Consider the following 20,020-nt stretch of genomic DNA (forward strand, 5'->3'; position numbering starts at 1 on the left):
AGGATATGTAACTAGAGACACAATATGATCACAGTATTATACATAATACATATATATACAGACATATCATAAATACATGTATATAATATATTTCAGATATGTATGTATATCATTTGCACACATGACAAAAATGTATCAAATATTGCACAGTGGTTATTTCTGCAATGGCAGAATTATAGATTATGTCTTATTTTTATTTCCAACTTTTCAAAATATGCTGTTAAAATCATATATTTTATAATGAAATACAGGCCAATAAGCATTTTAATGTCCCCATAGACATCATCAGCAGGTGGAGAAATGACATAAAGCATTTCTACATTTGGTACAGGTATTGATTTTTGGTGTTTCCCTTCCCTTTTAGATGATATTGACAAATTTGATCGATATGACTCAACTCACATTTGCTATACAAGAGCAAAGATTTATTGCTTTACAGAAATAATTTACCTGATTTAGCTATAGGCTGACTTGACCCCATATTCCCACCATAATCTACAATGTAGGGATGGGCTCCATGACTCATAAGAGGCTTGGAACAAGTTGTTTTCTCAAGGGCAACGAGAATAAGCAGGACAAATGATGACAAGGGCAGAATTATCCCTTCCGAGGCTTCCTTCAGTAGTGTCTGTGCACTGGGTGGTTTTCTCAGTTCGATAAAGGATTAGAACACAAGGCCTGTTTAGAGAAGTGTGACTTGATACCTGCATCAATATCATTCTGAGCAATGTTTTTCATTTTCCTTCCACTTTAACTTTTTAAGCCTTACGTGAATTAGTTGAAAAGCCAGGTCTTTTAGGTAGATATTAACATTAAGCCCTCTACTCTGTCACTTGGAATCATAAGCTCCTAATTCCATTGTGTATTGTCTTCTAAGATAATGATTGACAGATTTTTTTTTTCTTGAAGCTTCCTATATTTGCTGACTGTCTCACTAGTCACTAACAGAATCCTGCCAGTCGAAGTCATTGGGTGTACGGTGATTGCAAGATCTTCTCCAATTAGACCCCAGTGTCCCTGAACACACACACACACACACACACACACACACACGCATGCACACACGTGCATGCATACATGTATAGACACACATCCCCCCTCTGTTTTACACCTGTTGTTGATCTGCCTTTCTCACTTTTGCCTACCAATCTAAATTCTACTTATTCTGCAAGCCCTAAATCAAGCAATATCCTCCCAAGAGCCTTCCTGGAACCTCTCTTGCAATGAATTTCTCAGCTTCCATCACACCCAAAGTCTAGAGAGTAGCATTCTTAGGTCCAGGCAAGAGGATTCCTAACTTGGGTTTTGGGCTTTAGAGATCCCAGAATCCATAAGACTACAGGATTGAGGTAATATCCCTGAGTAGAGCCTCCACCCTTCTTTCTAGATCATGCTCTGGGACCCAGAATCCTCTGCTCCAAATGGCCACACAACCACTTTTAGGGCCTTAGGCCTTTTTCCTGGGCCCATCTTCTCAAGGGCAGACCACATTATAGGCCACTGCCAAAGGCCAAGGTAGAGCTGGCTGCATGTATGGATGGAAGTGTTTGCACATATTTTCATGGTCCTTCAAGATGTGGGACAAGGGAAAGTGAGAAGAAAGGAGGAGCAGCCAGTGAACGGGGCCATTCTTTTGCTTTGCCATGTTGGGTCACTCCACTTACAGCAGTGGGCTTGGGAGTAATTTTCAGGTCATTTCACAGATTTCTCCAGCTGAATACATAGTACTCTTGTTAAATGTGGGATTGGGACCACTCTGGGTTAGAAGTGTGTTTCGCTTTAATGTAGGGCACAAAACGAACAGAGTTTTTAGTTACTAAGATTAATAACAGGAGGATGGATAAGCTTCATGAGATATAATTTCACTCTGTCCTAATAACAGTCTTGGGGTTTTTGTGTGTGTGGTGTGTGTGTCCCTTTAAAAATTAGGAAGCCGAGGCTCAGAAAAGCTGGGTTTTGCCCCTGGTCTTACAGGAATGCAGGGACAGCATCTTTAGGACTCTACAGCCTACTCTTTCTTCACCCCACCTCCCCATGGGTCTAACCGAACACCTTCCGGGACATCCACCTCAACCATTTTTAAAAGCGTAACCCACCAATAGATAGTTTCCTGTTTGTGGGTCTATGGTTAGTGAGGAAATAATTGGTTCTGAGAGTCAGTGTCTCAAAAACTGATGTTCACTGGCCGAGAAGCAGATTGGAAAGATCCACCTGGGGCCAAGCTAGAAATAAAGAGCAGCTCTTCTCAGCCTTGGCTCCAGCTAGTTAGCTGGTGGGGGAAAGGAGGGGTGCTCTGCTTGTTTGTTGGGGGTGGAGGACTGGGAGGTCCAAAGACCTTTGTACATTCTAACCTTGCAGAGCTGAGCAATTTTTGGTTGCTTTTCTTGCTGATAACACTACCTCCCTTATCTACCACAGAACAGATCTTAATAGAGAACTCGCCTTTATGGTATAAGGTTAATGAATATGAAACTCAACAATAAAATATCTCTCTGGTGGATGGCATTGCTAAAGAACATACATGATAGACGTATCTGAGGATGAGATAATACTTCCTAATGAAGTAGTGCTTCTTGATCTTTCCATGGACATTCCTCCAAGGCATTAGAGGTATATAACTATAAAAGAGCCTCCCAAACATCTCCTTTCGAAAAAGAAACATATTAACAGACTTCCGTTCGGGGAAGAGAGTTCTAATGCCTACCCCTGGTCAAAGTTATCTCTTTGTTACTAGGTTCAAGGGTACCTGGCAAATACATTAAGAAGAGCATATGTTTTCTAAATCAATAAAGACGAAGGAGGATGATGTAGGAGGTGGGAATCAAAGTGGAGAAAATTCGAGTGTTTTCCCAATATCCCAAAACACATACGGGTTTATTCAATTGTAAGGTACACAGAACATGGAATTTACCAGAAGAAAAAAATCAATAAAACTGGTGATGTCAGCTTTTCATACGCCAACTGTTAATGAATCAAAGAGAATTAGGCAGAAGTAACAGAAGTAACTTTCCTTTAAAAAATACATTTTCTTACAAAAGCTGGGAAAGAATTTGTGGAACTTTACCAACACTAAACTGTGTAAGAAACTACAGCGGGACTATAGTGTTTTTAGAATCCATCTGAGATGGATGAGAGACGGATGAGAGAAAGATCCGAGAAATGAGAAATGGATCATATTTCATAAAGTTTAAATATGCTCCCTTTACATCTTCCAGGAATCAAAATTTTATTACAATCAGATTCATTAAATGTTATCTGATTTTACTCTCATCTTGAAACACCTTCAAATAATATAATTTACCCGTGTATTTGGCATAACAACATATGCTCTTCTTGATTTTAACAGAACCGAGTCCAAGTGTTAATTGAATAAAGCTGTTCAAAAGTAACTTTGGGGGCATTTCTGTGAACACACCACATCCGCAGTAATATCTACCAGGCAGGTGTCAATTTTTCTTTAGTTTTAAAATCGTATCATTTAAAGAAGTTATTTCCTATAAATAAAATTCACACGCACACGCGTACGCGCGCGCGCACGCACGCACACACACACACACACCACGCACACACAAACATCTTTTTAAAGTAAAGCGAGAACGCAATCCATCCAAGACAAGCAGGCGGGGGGAAAATACGGTTGTGCGCATTCTGCCTGTTGCCGCAGAGTAATACGGTAAACAGCCGATCACCGTACTCGCTGGAGCTACTGCCTGTGTGACGTCAGCGAGAGCTAGCTGCAAAGTTCCTTGCCGTTCTTTGCTGGTGTCGGGGAGCTGAAAATTAAAAGGGTGAACGTGGAGTTATGGGTTGGCCGGGTTTTTTTCTTTTCCTATTTTCACTCTTTATTGTAAATTCTGCAGGTAAAGCGATAGTGAGCCGGGAGCTTAAAGACATCTGTAGAGGAGGGGTGAGTCAGCGGGTGCAGAAGGACTAAGAATTGGTTCCTTGGAGGGACGGTCGCCTCTTTCCCCAGAGAGGAGGCGGCGGGGCTGCTCCTGGGACCGAACCCCCGTCCTCTCCCCGCTCCAGGTGAGTCCGCTGCGGCATGGGGCGCGGGCGTCCAGAGGGGCCGGGATGAGGGCAAATCGCCCTCGCTTCCCGCTGAGACGGAACCCGCACTTTGCCCGTGCGCCCCCCGCTTCTTTCACCCGCTCTGACACCTGCATCCCCACCCCACCCCGTTTCCCTTGTATATTCTGGAAAGTTACCTCCTAGTTAACAAGTGTGTCTTTTGGTCCGTATTTGTCGCCCCGAGGTAGAGGAAAGAGGCTTTCTGCAGTTGCTGGCTTTTAGGACCACCTGTGAGCTCTTGAACTTGTGATTTTCACCATAGCCTTTGCCTGGGAGTCCGGCCTCAGGGCCCGACCCCAGAATCGTCAGAAGGCAAGATGGGTCCCCACTCCTCGCACTCCTGCCTCAGTCCCCGTGGAAACCTAAGTATCTCACAAATACCGTGGCCCCAGCCCCGCAAAGCGAAGCGTCCCGCATCCTCCTGATTTTTAAGCCTACCACATCCGCAGTGGCCGCCACTTGCAAAGCCCCTTCTGCAGAGTGGCGCTCGCCCTCTCCACCACTTCTCCCCTGGCACCCCCGCAGCCCGTCCGGGTGTGGCCGGAGGCTCAAGTCCTCCGGCACCGTTGCTCCTGCGGCTGGAAAAGGGCTCCTGGACCGACCTCGGTCGCGTTCAGCCCTCGGGCCCCGCCAGCTTTTTCTCGGGACCTGGCCCTCGGGCCGGCTTCGCGGGTCGACAGACCCGCGCGCACCGCACACCCAAGTGTGAATTCCACCGGCGTGAGCGTGCGCGTGGCACTGGCTGGCCGCGGCCCCCGGGTCGCAGCCGTTCCCTCTCCCAGGCCGCCCCCTCCAGGTGACTGAGAAGCAACCTGTTTAAATGGCACCCGGGTGGATCCTCCAGTTTCCACCGGCCAGGCTCGGCGCGACACACGTACGCACCAGCCGCAGTCCCGCCGAAGCGAGCTTCGCGGGGTTTAATCTCGCTGTGCGGCCGCGCGTAATTGGCCGCCGCGGCTCGGGGTTTGTTTGCTTCGGCTCCAGGAGCCGGCCAGAGGCCGCGGGGCCGCGCGCCAAGGCAGGTTCCCAGCGGCTCGCGGTCCCCTTCCGCGCCGCCCGTGCTGCAGCAGGGCACGCCGCTCCGGGACCGCAGAGTCGCCGGGGCTCCCAGCCGCCGGGCCCGGTACGGCCTCGCTCCCCAGGGCGCCCGGTATACACCCCGCCTTTCTCTTTGCGCTCTTTCAGGGGAACGCGGGGCCGACGACGCCCCGCAGCCGCCTCGGTCTTGGCCAGCTTTCCGCGTCCAGTTCCCCCGGCCTGCGCGCGCAGAAGCTGGATCTAGCACGAGTCCACCGCGCGCCGGTCACACCGTGGGTAACTGCGGGCCGGGAGAAGCGCCCAGATGCCGGCGGTCCCCGCCTTTGAGAGTCGACGGCACACCGGTACTTGATTGTGGGTAGCGGGGAGGCTGGCGCTAGATTGTTGAATTCCCAGTTACGCGCAGAATGCCCAATCTTCTAAGCAGGACGGATCGGACAGTACGGAGAAGCGGGCTCCTGTAGTTCTGGGATTGCATTTTGCAACGTGTCTCCTCGAGCTTCGCGCCAAGCCTGGGGGAGGGAGGGAGTTGGGGCCGGAAGGCCAGCGCCGCGGGTGGATAGGGTCCGCGGGTAGCCCCGCGTGTGCGTCCCTGGCCATGTCGCCTTTAATGCCCTGCCCTTTTGCGTGGCCTTCTGAGGGTTTCCAGGGCAGGCCGGGGTTGCTTCCCACCCACACGCCCTCTCTCACCCCCAGCTAACCCCAGCGGGCAAGGCTCCCCAGAGCCGAGACCTTTTGACTCTGCTCCCTCGCTCCCGCCTCCGCCCTCGCCCGGGGGTGGCTCCCGAGAGCCGGACCTCGCCGGCCCCGGCTGGGACCATGGTGTTTCTCTCTGGGAATGCCTCCGACAGTTCCAACTGCACCCATCCGCAGGCACCAGTGAACATATCCAAGGCCATTCTGCTCGGGGTGATCTTGGGGGGCCTCATCATTTTCGGTGTGCTGGGCAACATCCTAGTGATCCTCTCCGTGGCCTGCCACCGGCATCTGCACTCGGTCACTCACTACTACATCGTCAACCTGGCGGTGGCCGACCTCCTCCTCACCTCCACGGTGCTGCCCTTCTCTGCCATCTTTGAGATCCTGGGCTACTGGGCCTTTGGCAGGGTTTTCTGCAATATCTGGGCGGCGGTGGACGTCCTGTGCTGCACCGCGTCCATCATGGGACTCTGCATCATCTCCATCGACCGCTACATCGGTGTGAGCTACCCGCTGCGCTACCCCACCATCGTCACCCAGAAGAGGGGTCTCATGGCCCTGCTCTGTGTCTGGGCGCTCTCCCTCGTCATCTCCATCGGGCCCCTGTTTGGCTGGAGGCAGCCGGCCCCTGAAGACGAGACCATCTGCCAGATCACCGAGGAGCCGGGCTACGTGCTCTTCTCGGCCCTGGGCTCCTTCTACGTGCCACTGACCATCATCCTGGTCATGTACTGCCGGGTCTACGTGGTGGCCAAGAGGGAAAGCCGGGGCCTCAAGTCCGGCCTCAAGACTGACAAGTCGGACTCGGAGCAGGTGACGCTCCGCATCCATCGGAAAAATGCCCCGGTAGGAGGCAGCGGGGTGTCCAGCGCCAAGAACAAGACGCACTTCTCCGTGAGGCTCCTCAAATTTTCCCGGGAGAAGAAAGCGGCCAAAACACTGGGCATCGTGGTCGGCTGCTTCGTCCTCTGCTGGCTGCCTTTTTTCCTAGTGATGCCCATTGGTAAGTCTTCAAACGCCCCATCTTTGTATTTAGGGTTCCTCATCCCCTTCCCCTTCTGCTAGACTCAAGGTCAGGGGTGGCAGAAAAAGGATCTGCATTTCAAACAGCAAAGCCAGAGGTGGGGGTGGGGAGGGGAGCAGGTAGGAAATGCTCCCCGGTAGAAAAGTAAATTTCAGTTTCCTTTCTTCTCCAGTCTCATTTACAGTATGTCCTTAGGCACCTTTTCGACTACTGTAAAGCTGCTTCCAACAGATGCAGATTAATTGGTCTCCTTAATAAGAACGTCAGCTTTTCTTAATGCCTGTAAGCATGTGTTTAATTTAAACAGATCCTCTCTTCTTTGGAGTCTCAGAGTCTCCACCACACTCTTAGGCAGGGCTGTGGGATTCCACTTTCACCTCTGCCGCTCTGAACTGCAAATTCTCTTGGCCTAAAAATAAGCCCTGTACTTATTCTGAACAAATGTGTAATTTTATTATTAGATTAGATTATTCCTAAGGGTTAGTCATAATGGTCTGCTTAGTTCTATATCTGTGTTAATTTTATTTTCTGGATTCGGTATGGAAGAAAGTGTGGTGAGCCCCTGACAAGGAAAAAAAGATGATTTTATGTCCAGAAGAATTTAAGCTTTAAAGAATTCAACATCATGTTTCCTATAAGTAAATACTTTCCCCTGTATTTTAATAGTAAGTAGCAAAACAAACAGTCCTCTTATCCAAGAGCGTTCTGGAAGCTGCAGATGACACTGTTTGAAAATAATGCAGTAATGTTACAAATCCAATTTTTGCAAATGCTAAATTAGCTGTTGTCAAAACTAATTAGCTCATCGTAAGTATCAGCAAGCTGATCCACTTGGAATAGTCATCTATCCCCGAAAGGCCTTCGTGAGATCCCAAAATGGTTGTTGGCTATTTTTAGTTTGGGAGCTCAAGTATAGACCCACACATTGGTTATCCACTAACTGTAACAAACAAAAAAAATATGGTAAAAGTTAATAAAAGTTTGTTTCTGGCACCTTGGAGCCAAATTTAAGTAGCATGTATTTAAAGTACTTTACTTTGCAACTCCGTGTAATAATAGCTATTAGTTTTGGGGGCCAACTTGGTTTCATTTGTCCAGGCTTTTTATTTCATGCATCCCCTCAACAACTCAGTGAGGTTTGCATTATTATTCTGAAATCACAAGTGTGGGGAAGGTTCTGGAGCTTCTCTAGTACCATAGCCACCGGTCACATGTGGCTATTTAATGCAAGTTAAAGAAAATTAATATTCAGTTCCTAAATCTCACTAGCCAAAGTTCAAGCGCTCAGTAGCCACATCTGGCCAGTGGCTACTGTTTGGGAACCGCAAAGATATAGAACATTTTCATCGCTGCAGAAATTTCTATCCGACAGGGCTGCTTGAGAGGCCCTTCTGAGTTCACTAGCTGACTTTCCATTGTGCCTACCCATCATTGTTGCTGACTCTGCTCCTAGAAGTACATCACAGCTTTGAATTTATTTCAATAGCACTCTACCTGAGCCCCTGCTTCCCTATCTTTCTGCATCCCATCTCTTACTTCCTTCTGAAGTTTGCGTATTTTTTCATGCATCCATGTACTTATCAAGTGTATACCGAGCACTTGTTCTAGACATAGTTTGAGCAAGGCAGCAGACTCCTTGCCAGTAAAATGTTTGCATTCTTCTGGGGGAGATAGACAAATAAATATGTATTAAGAAGTCACGGGTTGCTAAGCACTATAAAAAACTAAGCAGGATCAGAGGATAGAGATTTGTAGGACAACGGGGTGGGTGGTCAGACGAGTCCTCTCTGAAGAGGTGATATTTAAGCAGAGACCTAACTGAAGTGAGGAGCAAACTTTACAAAGTCTGGAAGGACCTTTTGGGCAGAGGAACGGCGAGTACAGAGATGGGAAAGAGCCTGACCTGTTCAAGGCAAAGCAAAGACCACCGCCTGGCTGAACTACAGAGAATGAGTGGGCAGACAAGTCCAGAAACAGGTTGTGGAAATAGACAAGGTCATGTGGGTCTTTTAGGCCCAAGTAGAATCTGCATATTATTCTAATTGTGATGGGAAGCCATCCGATTGGACAGGTGTTAGCAGGGATGTGGCTGGTTTTATATTTTTAAAGGATCACTTGGGTTTCTGGTTGGAGAGTGGGCTGTTTCGGGGGACGATTGTGGAAGCAGGGACCCCGGTTGGGAGGCCGTTAGAGAAGCCAAGGGTGGAAAGACCGAGATGTCTTGCACTTGGGTGAAACAGGTGGAGGTGGTGGGAAGTGATCACATCCGGTACTTATTTCAAATGTGGAGCTGACAAGGTTGGACATAGGGTATGAGAAAAAAGAGAGGAATTAAAGATAACTTCCGGGTCTGGGGCCTAAGCACCAGGGTAAACAGCGCATTTTACTCTAGGAAAACCAGAGAATGACTGGATTGTAAGGGGCTGTCAGGGGCGTGAAGTATAAGTGTTTATTTTGTGTAGCCATGTAGCCATGCCATATAGTCACATATCTATTTGACATCTAAGTAGAAATGCCAAGTGGCAGTTAGATACATGAATTTGGAGCTGGGCTACCATATACACTGCGAACACATCCATATATTTAAAGCCATGGAAGTGAAAGGGTCTACAAAGGAGAACATAATACAGAGACAAGAGAGGTAAGGACTGAGTCTTGGGGCATTCCTGTACTTGAGGGCCAGAGAGAGGAGAACCAATTAGCAGAAGAAGTTGGAAGAGAGTGGCAGGGAAGAGGGAGGAAAACCAAGAGACCGTGTTGATCCCAAAGCCAAATGGAAATGTCTCAAGAAGGCGAGAGTATTCATAATCTATTTACTCTCTTGCCTCGCAAGAGTATTCAGCTGTGTCACGGGCGACTGCTCGGCCAAGGCAGAGGAGGGCTGGGACTCCACATTGGACTTGGCCATGTGGAGGTCCTTGGTGATATGATGAGGTCCTCTGAGAATAATAGTCTCAGTGGAGTGAGGGAGAGAAAAGCCTGTCTGTGTGCTTTCTAGAGAGAATGAGAGATGGAGAAGTGGGAGCAGTGAAAAGACTCAACTCCTGGGAAAGGTTTTCCTAGACAGTGGGGCAGAGAAACAGAGTATAGCTGGAAGATCTAGAGAGAATTTCCAAAGGTGGGAGATAGGATACCATTCTGATGGAATTATGGTATAGGCAAGGGAGGAGGTGGGGTTCAGTGCCCAAGTGAGGGTCGGGAAGTGAGGGTGAAGCCGGGGTCTATAAGCCCAGAGGCAAGCACATACGGAGGGGGAAAGGTAATCCCCTCTTTGGTGTATGTTTATGCCCTCGACAAAATAAGAAGCAAGATCATCAGCTACGAGCGAGAAAGGAATAAGAAATGATTGTTGGTTTGAGGAGCAAAAGAAGATGTGCAATATTCACCTGTGAGGCAAGAGAGTAAATAGATTATGGAAATTTAGTAGAGTCACCAGGAAGTCCTGAGGACATATTTGAGATTTATAGCCAGTCACAAGTTGAAAGTAAGACCAGTCGAGAAGGTTGCGCGTTACTCTCCAACAGCTAAGAGGCTGAGGGTTATGGGTAATGTTGCCGATGACTGTACGTAGGAACCACAGTAAAGATGTGTGTTTGTGCAGGGACATGAACTGGAACAGATTAGGAGTCCTATAGAGTCAGATGTTGGACTAAGCTCAGGTGATGATGGGGGACCGGAGGGTTGGGATTTCTGGTGGTGGCTGAGCTGTCCAGGGAGGTGGGCTGGTTCCTAAGCTCACTCAGGGGAAGGGGGGCTCTGGTCTAACCATGGCCTTCCTCTTGGATCCGCTCTCCTGGGGAGTTAGTAAACATTGAGCTGAAGTATCACAGTGGAGGGGAGTGATGGCAAGACAAGAGCACCCAGAATCACTGGGCTTCCTTTAAATCCTGATAATGGGGTGCCGCGGGAGGGAAATTGAAAACTCCTCTTTGGCAGTCTGACCTGCTGCCCCGTACGGCAGAAGATCCCTAAACCTACCAGATCTGTGGTCCACAGCTTCTTCATGGCACCAAACAAGCAAGAGACTATTTCTTCCAGGTTTATTGACTGTATAATAAGTACCAGGCACTGAGTTAGAAAAAGATGCATAAAGCACATTCCCTGCCTTCAGGGGCATCGCAATCTAGTTAAGAAAACAAATTAGGAACAATTATCACAAGCGTAGGAGGTGGTATTGGAAGTGCTAAGGGAACACCTGGGTGACTCAGTCGATTCAGCGTCTGACTCTGGATTTTGGCTGACGTTATGATCTCACAGTTCATGAGAGTGAGCCCCACGTCGGGCTCCATGATGGGTGTGGATGGAGCCTGCTTAACATTCTCTCCCTCTGCTCTCCCCCCTGCCCCCTATCTCCCTCTTTCTCTCTCTCAAAATAAAAATTAAAAAAAAAAAAAAATAGAAGTGCTAAGGACCATAACCGTTAACGGTGCCTGGAGGTCACTGTGGAAGCTTCTAGAAGTATCATTGCTGACTTGAAGCCTGCCGTACTTCCACTGGGCCATCAGCGAGGTATTATTTGTCTTGAGTAACTGTCTTGAGTACATTTTTCCTGCAAAGTGTGGACAGAAGAATACACATGCCACTATGTTCTCATACACAATGGACACAAGCTCTTAAGTATGACAAGTATGACAGAGAATAGCGGGACTAGAAACTAAGCCAGGCAGGGATGCACGTGGTATAGCAAGCTGAGAAGCCAAGTGCCCACACGTGTGGGAACCAGCCCGGGATAGCCAGGTGAGTGAGCGCTCTCTATCGCTGAAGGTCACTCCTCTACATTGTGACAATGGCTCCTCACAGACTCGGCGCTTTGCTCTTCCCCTGCTCCTCCCCTCGAGGCTGGGTGGATTTGCTGGACTGAGTAGTGTGCCTGCAGGTATGAATCTGACCTGCCCACTTCCAAGTCTACGTCTTGCTGGTTTCGTTTTCTTTTTGCATCCTAAATGTCTGGTTGGAACTCGGAACCCCTTGTGAGGAGGGGTGTCACATGTGAGGATGATGTTATCAGCCATGGACACCTTGGAGTAAATGTTTTTAAAAGCCAGGTTTTGATCATGGAGATGACTAGGGAGAAGATGAAGGTGTCAGCCTTCTGTGATAGAAGGAAGGGTAAAAAGTATGCCTCAGGGGGGCGCTCCAGCGCCTAAAGCACGTACATCATCTTTGCCTATTTCGTCTTTTTGCCTAGAACCCGCTAGTCCCAGAGTCAGTGCGCTGGCGGGGGGTGGGGGGGGGGGGTGGGGGGGGGTGGGGGGGGGTGGGAGCCATGGCCTGAGATTTAAAGCTAGGCTTGCTTCTTCATAAAATAGGAGATGTTATACAGGTCAACTGCCTAGCACAGTGCTGTGATGGCCACAAATGTGAATTTTATCAGAATGTATGTGACTTGCAGACCATTACTGACATACAAGGACGTTGCTGTGAGGGCTAGATCCCCTTGGAGGGCCGAGAAAGAGAGAGCATTGGAAAGAAAGGGATAAGGGGGCAATATTTACTGACTGCATAATTTTGTGTCTGAACCTTGGACAGGTTATCTGATTGAAATGCAAAACAGGCATTATTATTATTGGACGTAGGCATTGCTGTTATCTCTGAGCCAAAGGAGGCAGTGGGGCTGAGCTGTGGCTCACGTAAACATAGAATATTTGATAATTAATGTTAAAATTAAAAAGATAGCAGGGCACGCGGTAGTGAGGAGGGAGAATGTGGTTTCTTTTTTTGTTTTGTTTTTTATCAGTTCATTTATTTATTTTGAGAGGAACAGAGACAGTGGGAGTAGGGGAGGGACAGAGAGGGAGAGAGAGAGAGAGAGAGAGAGAGAGAGAGAGAGAGAATCCCAAGCAGGCTCCAAGCTGCCAGCACAGAGCCCGACCTGGGGCTCGAACTCACAAAACCATGAGATCATGACCTGAACTGAAACCAAGAGTCGGACGCTTAACCGACTGAGCCACCTAGGCGCCCCAGCATGTGTTTTAAGATGGGATGTTGGAGGGAAGGCAAAGCTGGCAAGGGGCGAATCATCGGGAAGCAGTGAGGCAAAGAAGGATTCATTCGTTCAGCAAATTTCATTGAGCATCTCCTATGTCTCAGGCAGCTAGAGAATCACTGGAGCTAAAGACAAGAAAAAAAAATCCCTCCCCTAATGGAGCCGGAAATCTGTGCAATTAAATACATAGCAGACTTTCAGCTGGTGATATGTGACACACAGCAGGGAAAAAGGACAAGTGCGTGCAATGTATAAATGACATACAGTGGCTCTGACTCTTATGGATGCCCAAGATGACCAGACCCTATGTGGCTCGGCTGCAGGCACAGAGGGATCAGGTCCCTGACTCTTAGGGAGAAGGTTGACCTCTTAGAGATGTGATGTGAAGACAATCTCAGAACCGTTACGATTTTAAGACGCGAGACCAGTTTCTGTTACTTCTGCTGTACCACGCGCCATCCCGAAACGTCGTGGCCTAAGGCAGCAACTCTTTTACGGTTCGTGGATTCTGTGGGTCAGGGATGAGTCAAGGCCAGTACGTGTGACTGTTGGGGCTGGCTCTCAGAATTGGCAGCCTCTCTTCCTCCAGGGGTATAGACCAGCTTTCTTACAACGTGGCCGTTGTCTGCAAGCGGGCCGGGGCAGACGCGGCCAGGCCTTTGAAGAGCTAGGCCCAGACTTGGCCCGTGTCACTGCTGTCTCATTCTGCAGTGAAAGCAAGGCACAAGGCCAGCATGGGTGCAAGGGACAAGGACACGGGTTTCTGTCCTGATGGGCAAATGGCAGACGCCCGGAGGGCGGGAGGGTGGTTCTGACCATCTTGTGGCTTGTCTGCCACACAAGCATATCAAATTGCATTTCTCTTTCACCTGCTAGTTATTTATGGAGAGCTTCCTACACGCTGGCCTTTAGGTAATGCACCAGGTAAAACCAGTCTGGGTCCTTGCCTTCCTGCAGGCTTCTAATCTCTTTGGAGAGTTAGATATTAATCAGATAATGTCTGGTTAAAAAATCCAGGGGCGCCTGGGTGGCGCAGTCGGTTAAGCGTCCGACTTCAGCCAGGTCACGATCTCGCGGTCTGTGAGTTCGAGCCCCGCGTCGGGCTCTGGGCTGATGGCTCAGAGCCTGGAACCTGTTTCCGATTCTGTGTCTCCCTCTCTCTCTGCCCCTCCCCCGTTCATGCTCTGTCTCTCTCTGTCCCCAAAATAAATAAACGTTGAAAAAAAAAAAATTTAAAAAAAAAAAAAAATCCAGACTACGTACAATGAAGAAGGTCTGGGTGGTGCCTTGAGAACATGCACTGTGGAGGTGAGTGGCCCGGGGCAGGGAGTGCAGAAAAGTCTTGCTGCAAACGAGGGCTTGACCTTTGAGCCAGGATGTGCAGAATGGGGAGATGTTCAGTGGCCAAAAGGGTGAGGGGGGCAACAGAATGGGCAAGGACTCTGACAAGGTTGGCCTGATGTCCATGAGGATTTTCCAGATGGCTAGTGTAGCCAGAACTGAGAGGCTGTGAGATAACTGGTAACAAATGAAACTGGAGAAAGAGGGCCAGACTAAGTAGGCTTTTAGAGCTATCTTATGAGTTGTTGAGCAGGAACAAGCCTGTATTTCAAACTATCAAAGGCTTAGTGGAAGGAAGACTGTGGACAGACCAGTGGGAGACCTTTACACAGGACAGGCGAAAGATGCACCATTCTTCTCACGGTTGCAAATACTTCCGTGAGCTGCTGCGTAGTTCTGGAATGCCTCTTTGTCATTGCCTCCAGGGCAGATTTGCGAGAAAACCTTTCTCTGATCACAAATAGTCTAACCAGACTTGGCTTTAAATTAATTCTGGCTCTTTCCACAAGACGAAACTGTCAATGAAGATTTACCGTCATATTCAAAAGAATGTGCTGCAGGCTCAGAAAACATCTAAAATGAGTTCCAACAATGCTTTGAACGATAACCGACTCTTTCCAACCGGGCTACAGACAGGCAAGCCATTACTTTGAAGCAGGCGACACTTAAGGGACTAAGGCATTGCTGTGCTTTGTGGCCTCACGGTTTCAGGTTCGGATGTGAGGACCTGTTTCTAAGGCATTTTCCTTGTCTAGCAGGTTCGCTGTATTTTAACACTGCCAGTTGGTTGGCCAGCTGGACGCTTTCAGAGCGGCTTCTCCTTTTTAAACCAAGTATTTCTTTACTACTTGAAAAAGTCCCCCCTGTTTTCTTATTAGTTATTTGTATTTCGACTCTTGTAATGTGAAATTGCTTGTCTGTGCTTTGGGGCCACTTTTTATAATTCCATTCCTTTTTATTTCTTTTCTATTTGTAAGCTCTTTTTATACATTGAGGACATTAATCACTTATCTGTAGTATATACCCGGTTGCCAGTTTTTTTCTCATGCCATGATCAGATAGTGCTGAGAAAATGTAGCTTCTTTATCTTCCAAAAACCGATGCAATCTTTTTCATGAACTTCCTCAGAAACACACACACACACGCACACACACACACGCACACACACACACAATTTTAGTCAAATCCGATAAGCTCAGCCTGATCCGATCGTTTAAGCAATGTCTTTATATATTCAGTTTCTGCTGAATAACACAAGCTTTTCAGATTTGCCTTCAACTTGATCAGGTCCAGGGGCTCACACGATTTCGTGGGTATGTAGATAGGAAATTAGGGTGCTTGGCTGACCCTTAAGTGTGATTTTTAGTATCCTGCACTGGGGGGGTTGGTGTAGTCTAGGGACTTAACACTAACCCCCAGCCCATGCTCTTGTGCCCTGATGAATCTGAGGCTGGTCGTGGTGGCCCATTACTCCACCTGATGACCCAGCCCCACAGAGTCCTCCCTGGGACCTCAGACTCTCAAGGTTTGGCCTGTGACTCCATTCATTCCTGGCTGGGGAGATATCTGCTCTGTTGCCATTGGCCAGAGAGTCACTTTGTCCCGACTGCCCCCCCCTTGATCACCTCTTGCTCCTAAAATCCTCAACACTGTTTCACCCCTGTCTCAAGGCATGGAGAGTCCCGTGGGTGCCTTCCACACCACGCCACAGGCGCGTTGACTGGGCTTGCTCTCTGCTCAAACATGCTGGCTGTGACTTTCATAGGTACGGCCTGTCACGTGCCATCTCCCAGATGCCCAGAATGGACAGTGGGAAAAACCACCTTCACTCCCACCTTTTTCTTAAATGCCCAAGGTCCTTGTTGAGAGGGGAGCTCAGAGCAGACCTCCAACTGCCTCTTCCCACTACTTCCTTCCCCGTTTCCCCACACAGTCCACCCATAGAGGGTAGATGGGGAAGACCTTCCCTTTCTTTTTCTGGCTAAATGGGACGCTCCTCTGAATCATGTCCTCCTTTCCAGGGTGGCATCCACCATCTGTGGAATAGCAATGGCAAATGTCTTTCTGGACAGAGAGGTTTACTAAAATGAGAATAAAGATGAGGAGTATTTAATGATATTATAATTCTTGTACATACATTAGCAACTATGTTGCCCATTGGGTTTTTCACATTTTATGGTTTTTGTGGGTTTTGCAAATATATGGACGTTTAAAATTTTTATGTAGTCACCTGTTTTAATCTGTTCCTTCATGAATTGTGCCTTCTCGGGGATCCTTGGAGAGACGCTTCCCCGATGCCAGTCAGATAACCTCTATTTTCTCCTAGTTCTTTTAGGGCATCATTTGTAACCCATCTGAAATTTATTTTTGCACTTTGGTAGGTGATGTCTAACTGTATCGATTTTGAAATGGTTATCCAGGTATTCTTGAGAGATTTAGTGAATAATCTACCCTTTCCTGTCTTATTTGGAAAGCCACCTTTGTGATATTAGAAAGAATCTTGGGACTCCTTCTGTTCCATTTACCTGTCTCTCCGCTCTAGCATTGGTGCCCCATGATTTTTTTTTTTTTCATTTAAAATCGTTTATTCCCTTTTCATTGTAGTATTATAGTTGACATACACCATTATGTGAGCTTCAGGTATACATCATAGTGATTGGAAAGTTCTATACGTTATTTTAACTCTTGTGGTTTCATAATACATTTTAATAGTTTTTGGTTTAAGGCCCCTGGAAGAATATTCTCTTTCAAAACTATCTCGTCCATCCTTGCACGTTTATTCTTCCAGAAGAACCCTGGACTCATTTTGCCAAGTGACACCCTGTCGCTCCCTGGCCCCCACCACACACGAATCCTGTCACGGGTCGATCATGATTGATTAGGATGTATTGATTAATTTGAAAAGTGACATCTTTATCATGCCAAGACCTCCTGTTGAGAAATATGACATGTCACTCCATTTATTTCCCAAATGACTTTTGAACGATTGTTTACATTGTACTTTTCATCGCATTTGCTAACATGTCCTGGAAAAGTGATTATTGTAGGGGATTTGGGAAAGGCTGCTTCAGTGTTTCGACACTAGATATGGCACCCATTGTTGGTTTTAGATCAACGTATTTCCTCATACCAAGGCAGTACCTTTCTGTAGTTTATAGAAAAATCTTACCAAAACTGAATTTTTAATTTTATCAAATGCTCCTTTTTTGACACGCATCAGTATCAGCTTTTATCACTGACACCGATCTGATAAATTTTATTTCACAGTATTAACCCATCCATGTATTCTTGGATTAAATTCTATCTGATCAGTGGCATTACTCTTTTTGATGCTACTGAAATATACTAAATATTTTGTTTCTGGATGGCGTCTATATTTCTATGTGAAGTGACTGTATTGTTTTATTTTAGTATGCTGTTTTGGTCACATTTTGGTATCAAGTTTATGTTAACATCATAAAGCCAACTGTGACACTTTTCTTTTTTTTTCTACCCTCCATAACAGTTTAAATAGCATAAGAATTATGTGTTCTTTCAAGGTTTGAAAGAACTTGCCCATAAAACATTTGGGCACAGCTCCTTTTATGGATGCAATTCTTGGAGACTGGTTTCTATTTCTTCCATGGATAGTGGTCTATTTTGATTGTCAGATTTGATAATCTTTGTTTTCTTATTTTCCATTTTCCTTCTCACTGAGGCTTAACATTTTTACAATAGAATTCTCCAGGAAATTCTTTAATTTTTCATTTATTTTCTATTTTTCTCATTTCCCAATCCTGTGGTTATGTTTTCTCTCTCTCTCTCTCTCTCTCTCTCTCTCTCTGTCTCTCTCTCTCTTTTTGTCTTCACCAAGATAGCCCTGGAAGATTGTCTATTTTACTAGATTTTTCTAGGAACCCATGACCTGGATTTATTAATCATTTTAATCTGTTTTCTGGCGCAATAATTTAATCTGTAGAAATTTCTTTCTTGTACTTTTTCTCGTTATATTTTGCCCTTTTGTGTAACTTTGTGCAGAATGTTTGCTTCATGTACTTTAATTCTTTCTTGCCTAAGATTCAGACAGTCAAAGCTGTACCTTTTCCTTTAAGCGAGCTTAAGCTCCTTGCCCTATGTTTTGCTAGGCCGGGCTCTCATTGGGTTGTTCCGTCTTTCCACTGTCAATGTCTCCTTTGTCCTGTGTAGAAAGAAGAGGATTCGTCGTGGTGTTCTTGTTGTTTGTTAATTTACAAATAACTGGTGTTTTGAATCCTCCACTTTTGAAAATCAGTTTCAGATTTACTGCATTGTGGTCAGAAAATGTGAACTAAATAATTTCGAGCTTATGGAATTTATGGAGGTTTTCTTTATGACTTAATATATGATCAATAATTAGCAGAGTTAATAGATTTCATATTTAATAAGCATATGTTAACTAAACTTTAATAGTGGTGTTTTTAAGACCTTCTATTCTCTATCTTTACTCATCATCTACTTCGTTTGTCAAATATTGAAGGAGGTATGGTTAAATTCTCACTGCTACTGGGAAGAAGTCTTCCAATTATTCTTCTATTTTTAACAGGTTTGCTTTATGTATGTTGATGTAGTTGCTTGATACCTAAAGGACTGAGTCAATAATATGTCCATTAAATATAGACTTTTTGTCCTATTTATTTTTCCTTGATATGTACCTATAAAAAATTAATACTGTAATCTTTAATATGTTTCTGTTTGCATTTGCCAACATACCTTTGCCTGCCTTTTTATGTATCAGGTTGTGTATCTTGCATCACATAAATTTTTTTATGGACTATGTGTCTGTCTAGTCTGTGTATTTGTCTCTTGGTAAGGATTTAACTAATTTCCAGCGATTGTAACAGATACATTTGCTTTGATGTTTGTCCTCTTGCTTTATACTTTCTTCCTTTTTTTTTGTTTTCTGTCTCTTGCAAATTGAACCATTTTTTTCCCCTTTGCCTTTTAATTCTGCAATGTTTTGGAAACGTTTTGTCTCCTATTTTTAGTTCTATGAGAAGTTATCTTAGAGCTTTTCAGAAGCATTTTTTTTTAAACCTTCAGTTGTGTCTTACCACAACTTCTGTCAGTCACCTTTGCCCACATAAGGAAAGAAGTTTAGCACACTTTGATTTTCCTTTCTTCCTGAAATTCACATCTTTGGGTTAATATTTATACTTTAGATTTAGAGTATTGCCATTAAATGATTGTATTACCTACGTTGCTTTTTGTTTCTTTCTATAATTTCGTTTAGTAATACTAATCGCCCTTTTATACTGTGATTTACTCACTCATGGGCTCTGGATTTTGCTTTGTCTATCATGTAGAACAGAGACCAGCCAACTATGGCCTGTTTTTGTAAATAAAGTTTTATTGGAACACGTCCATGCCCACTGGCTTCCACACCATCCATGTCTGCTTCCATACTAGAGCGGTGGACTTGAGTTGCTTCAGAGGCTGCATGGCTCACAAGGTTTAAAGTATTTACTTTGCTACTATAGCAGAGTATAAGACCGAATAAAATTTTATCAGTGAAAACACAGGCAAAACATATTTTCTAAGCTCTTACATGCCGGAACCTAAACACAGGCATGGCAACTGTTTGGAGTATAGAACTTGAGTTATATTTTTTTTCTTTTTTTTTTTTTTAAGTATTTGTTTATTTTGAGAGAGAGACAGAACACACAAGTTGGGGGGAGGGGTGGAGGGACAGAGAGAATCCCAAGCAGGCTCCGCACCATCAGTGCAGGGCCTGACTTGGGGCTCAAACCCACAAACCATGAGGTCATGACCTGAACTGAAATCAAGAGTTGGCTGCTTAACCGACTGAGCCACCCAGCTGTCCGTATATATTTTTTTAATCTGAA

General features: G+C 45.9%; 1 protein-coding gene across 8 annotated transcripts in view; it reads left to right on the top strand.

Moving 5' to 3' along the window:
* Nucleotides 1-3,770: 3,770 nt before the first annotated feature.
* Nucleotides 3,771-20,020, top strand: part of ADRA1A (adrenoceptor alpha 1A) — a 122,844-nt gene continuing 106,594 nt past the window's right edge. For 6 of the 8 annotated variants that reach the window (XR_007151787.1, XM_047857233.1, XM_047857234.1 and 3 more), the window contains exons 1-2: nucleotides 3,771-4,029; nucleotides 5,257-6,811. Coding sequence is in view for 7 of the 8 variants with exons in the window: in XM_047857233.1 (XP_047713189.1) it covers nucleotides 5,929-6,811 (883 nt within the window). In the remaining variant the exon portion in view is untranslated. Of the gene's footprint in view, nucleotides 4,030-5,037; nucleotides 6,812-20,020 lie in introns of those variants that run through there. The other 2 variants (XM_047857231.1, XM_047857232.1) reach the window with 2 other exon arrangements.

This window comes from Prionailurus viverrinus, chromosome B1 (genome assembly GCF_022837055.1).
Source record: "Prionailurus viverrinus isolate Anna chromosome B1, UM_Priviv_1.0, whole genome shotgun sequence".
Lineage (NCBI taxonomy): Eukaryota > Metazoa > Chordata > Mammalia > Carnivora > Felidae > Prionailurus > Prionailurus viverrinus.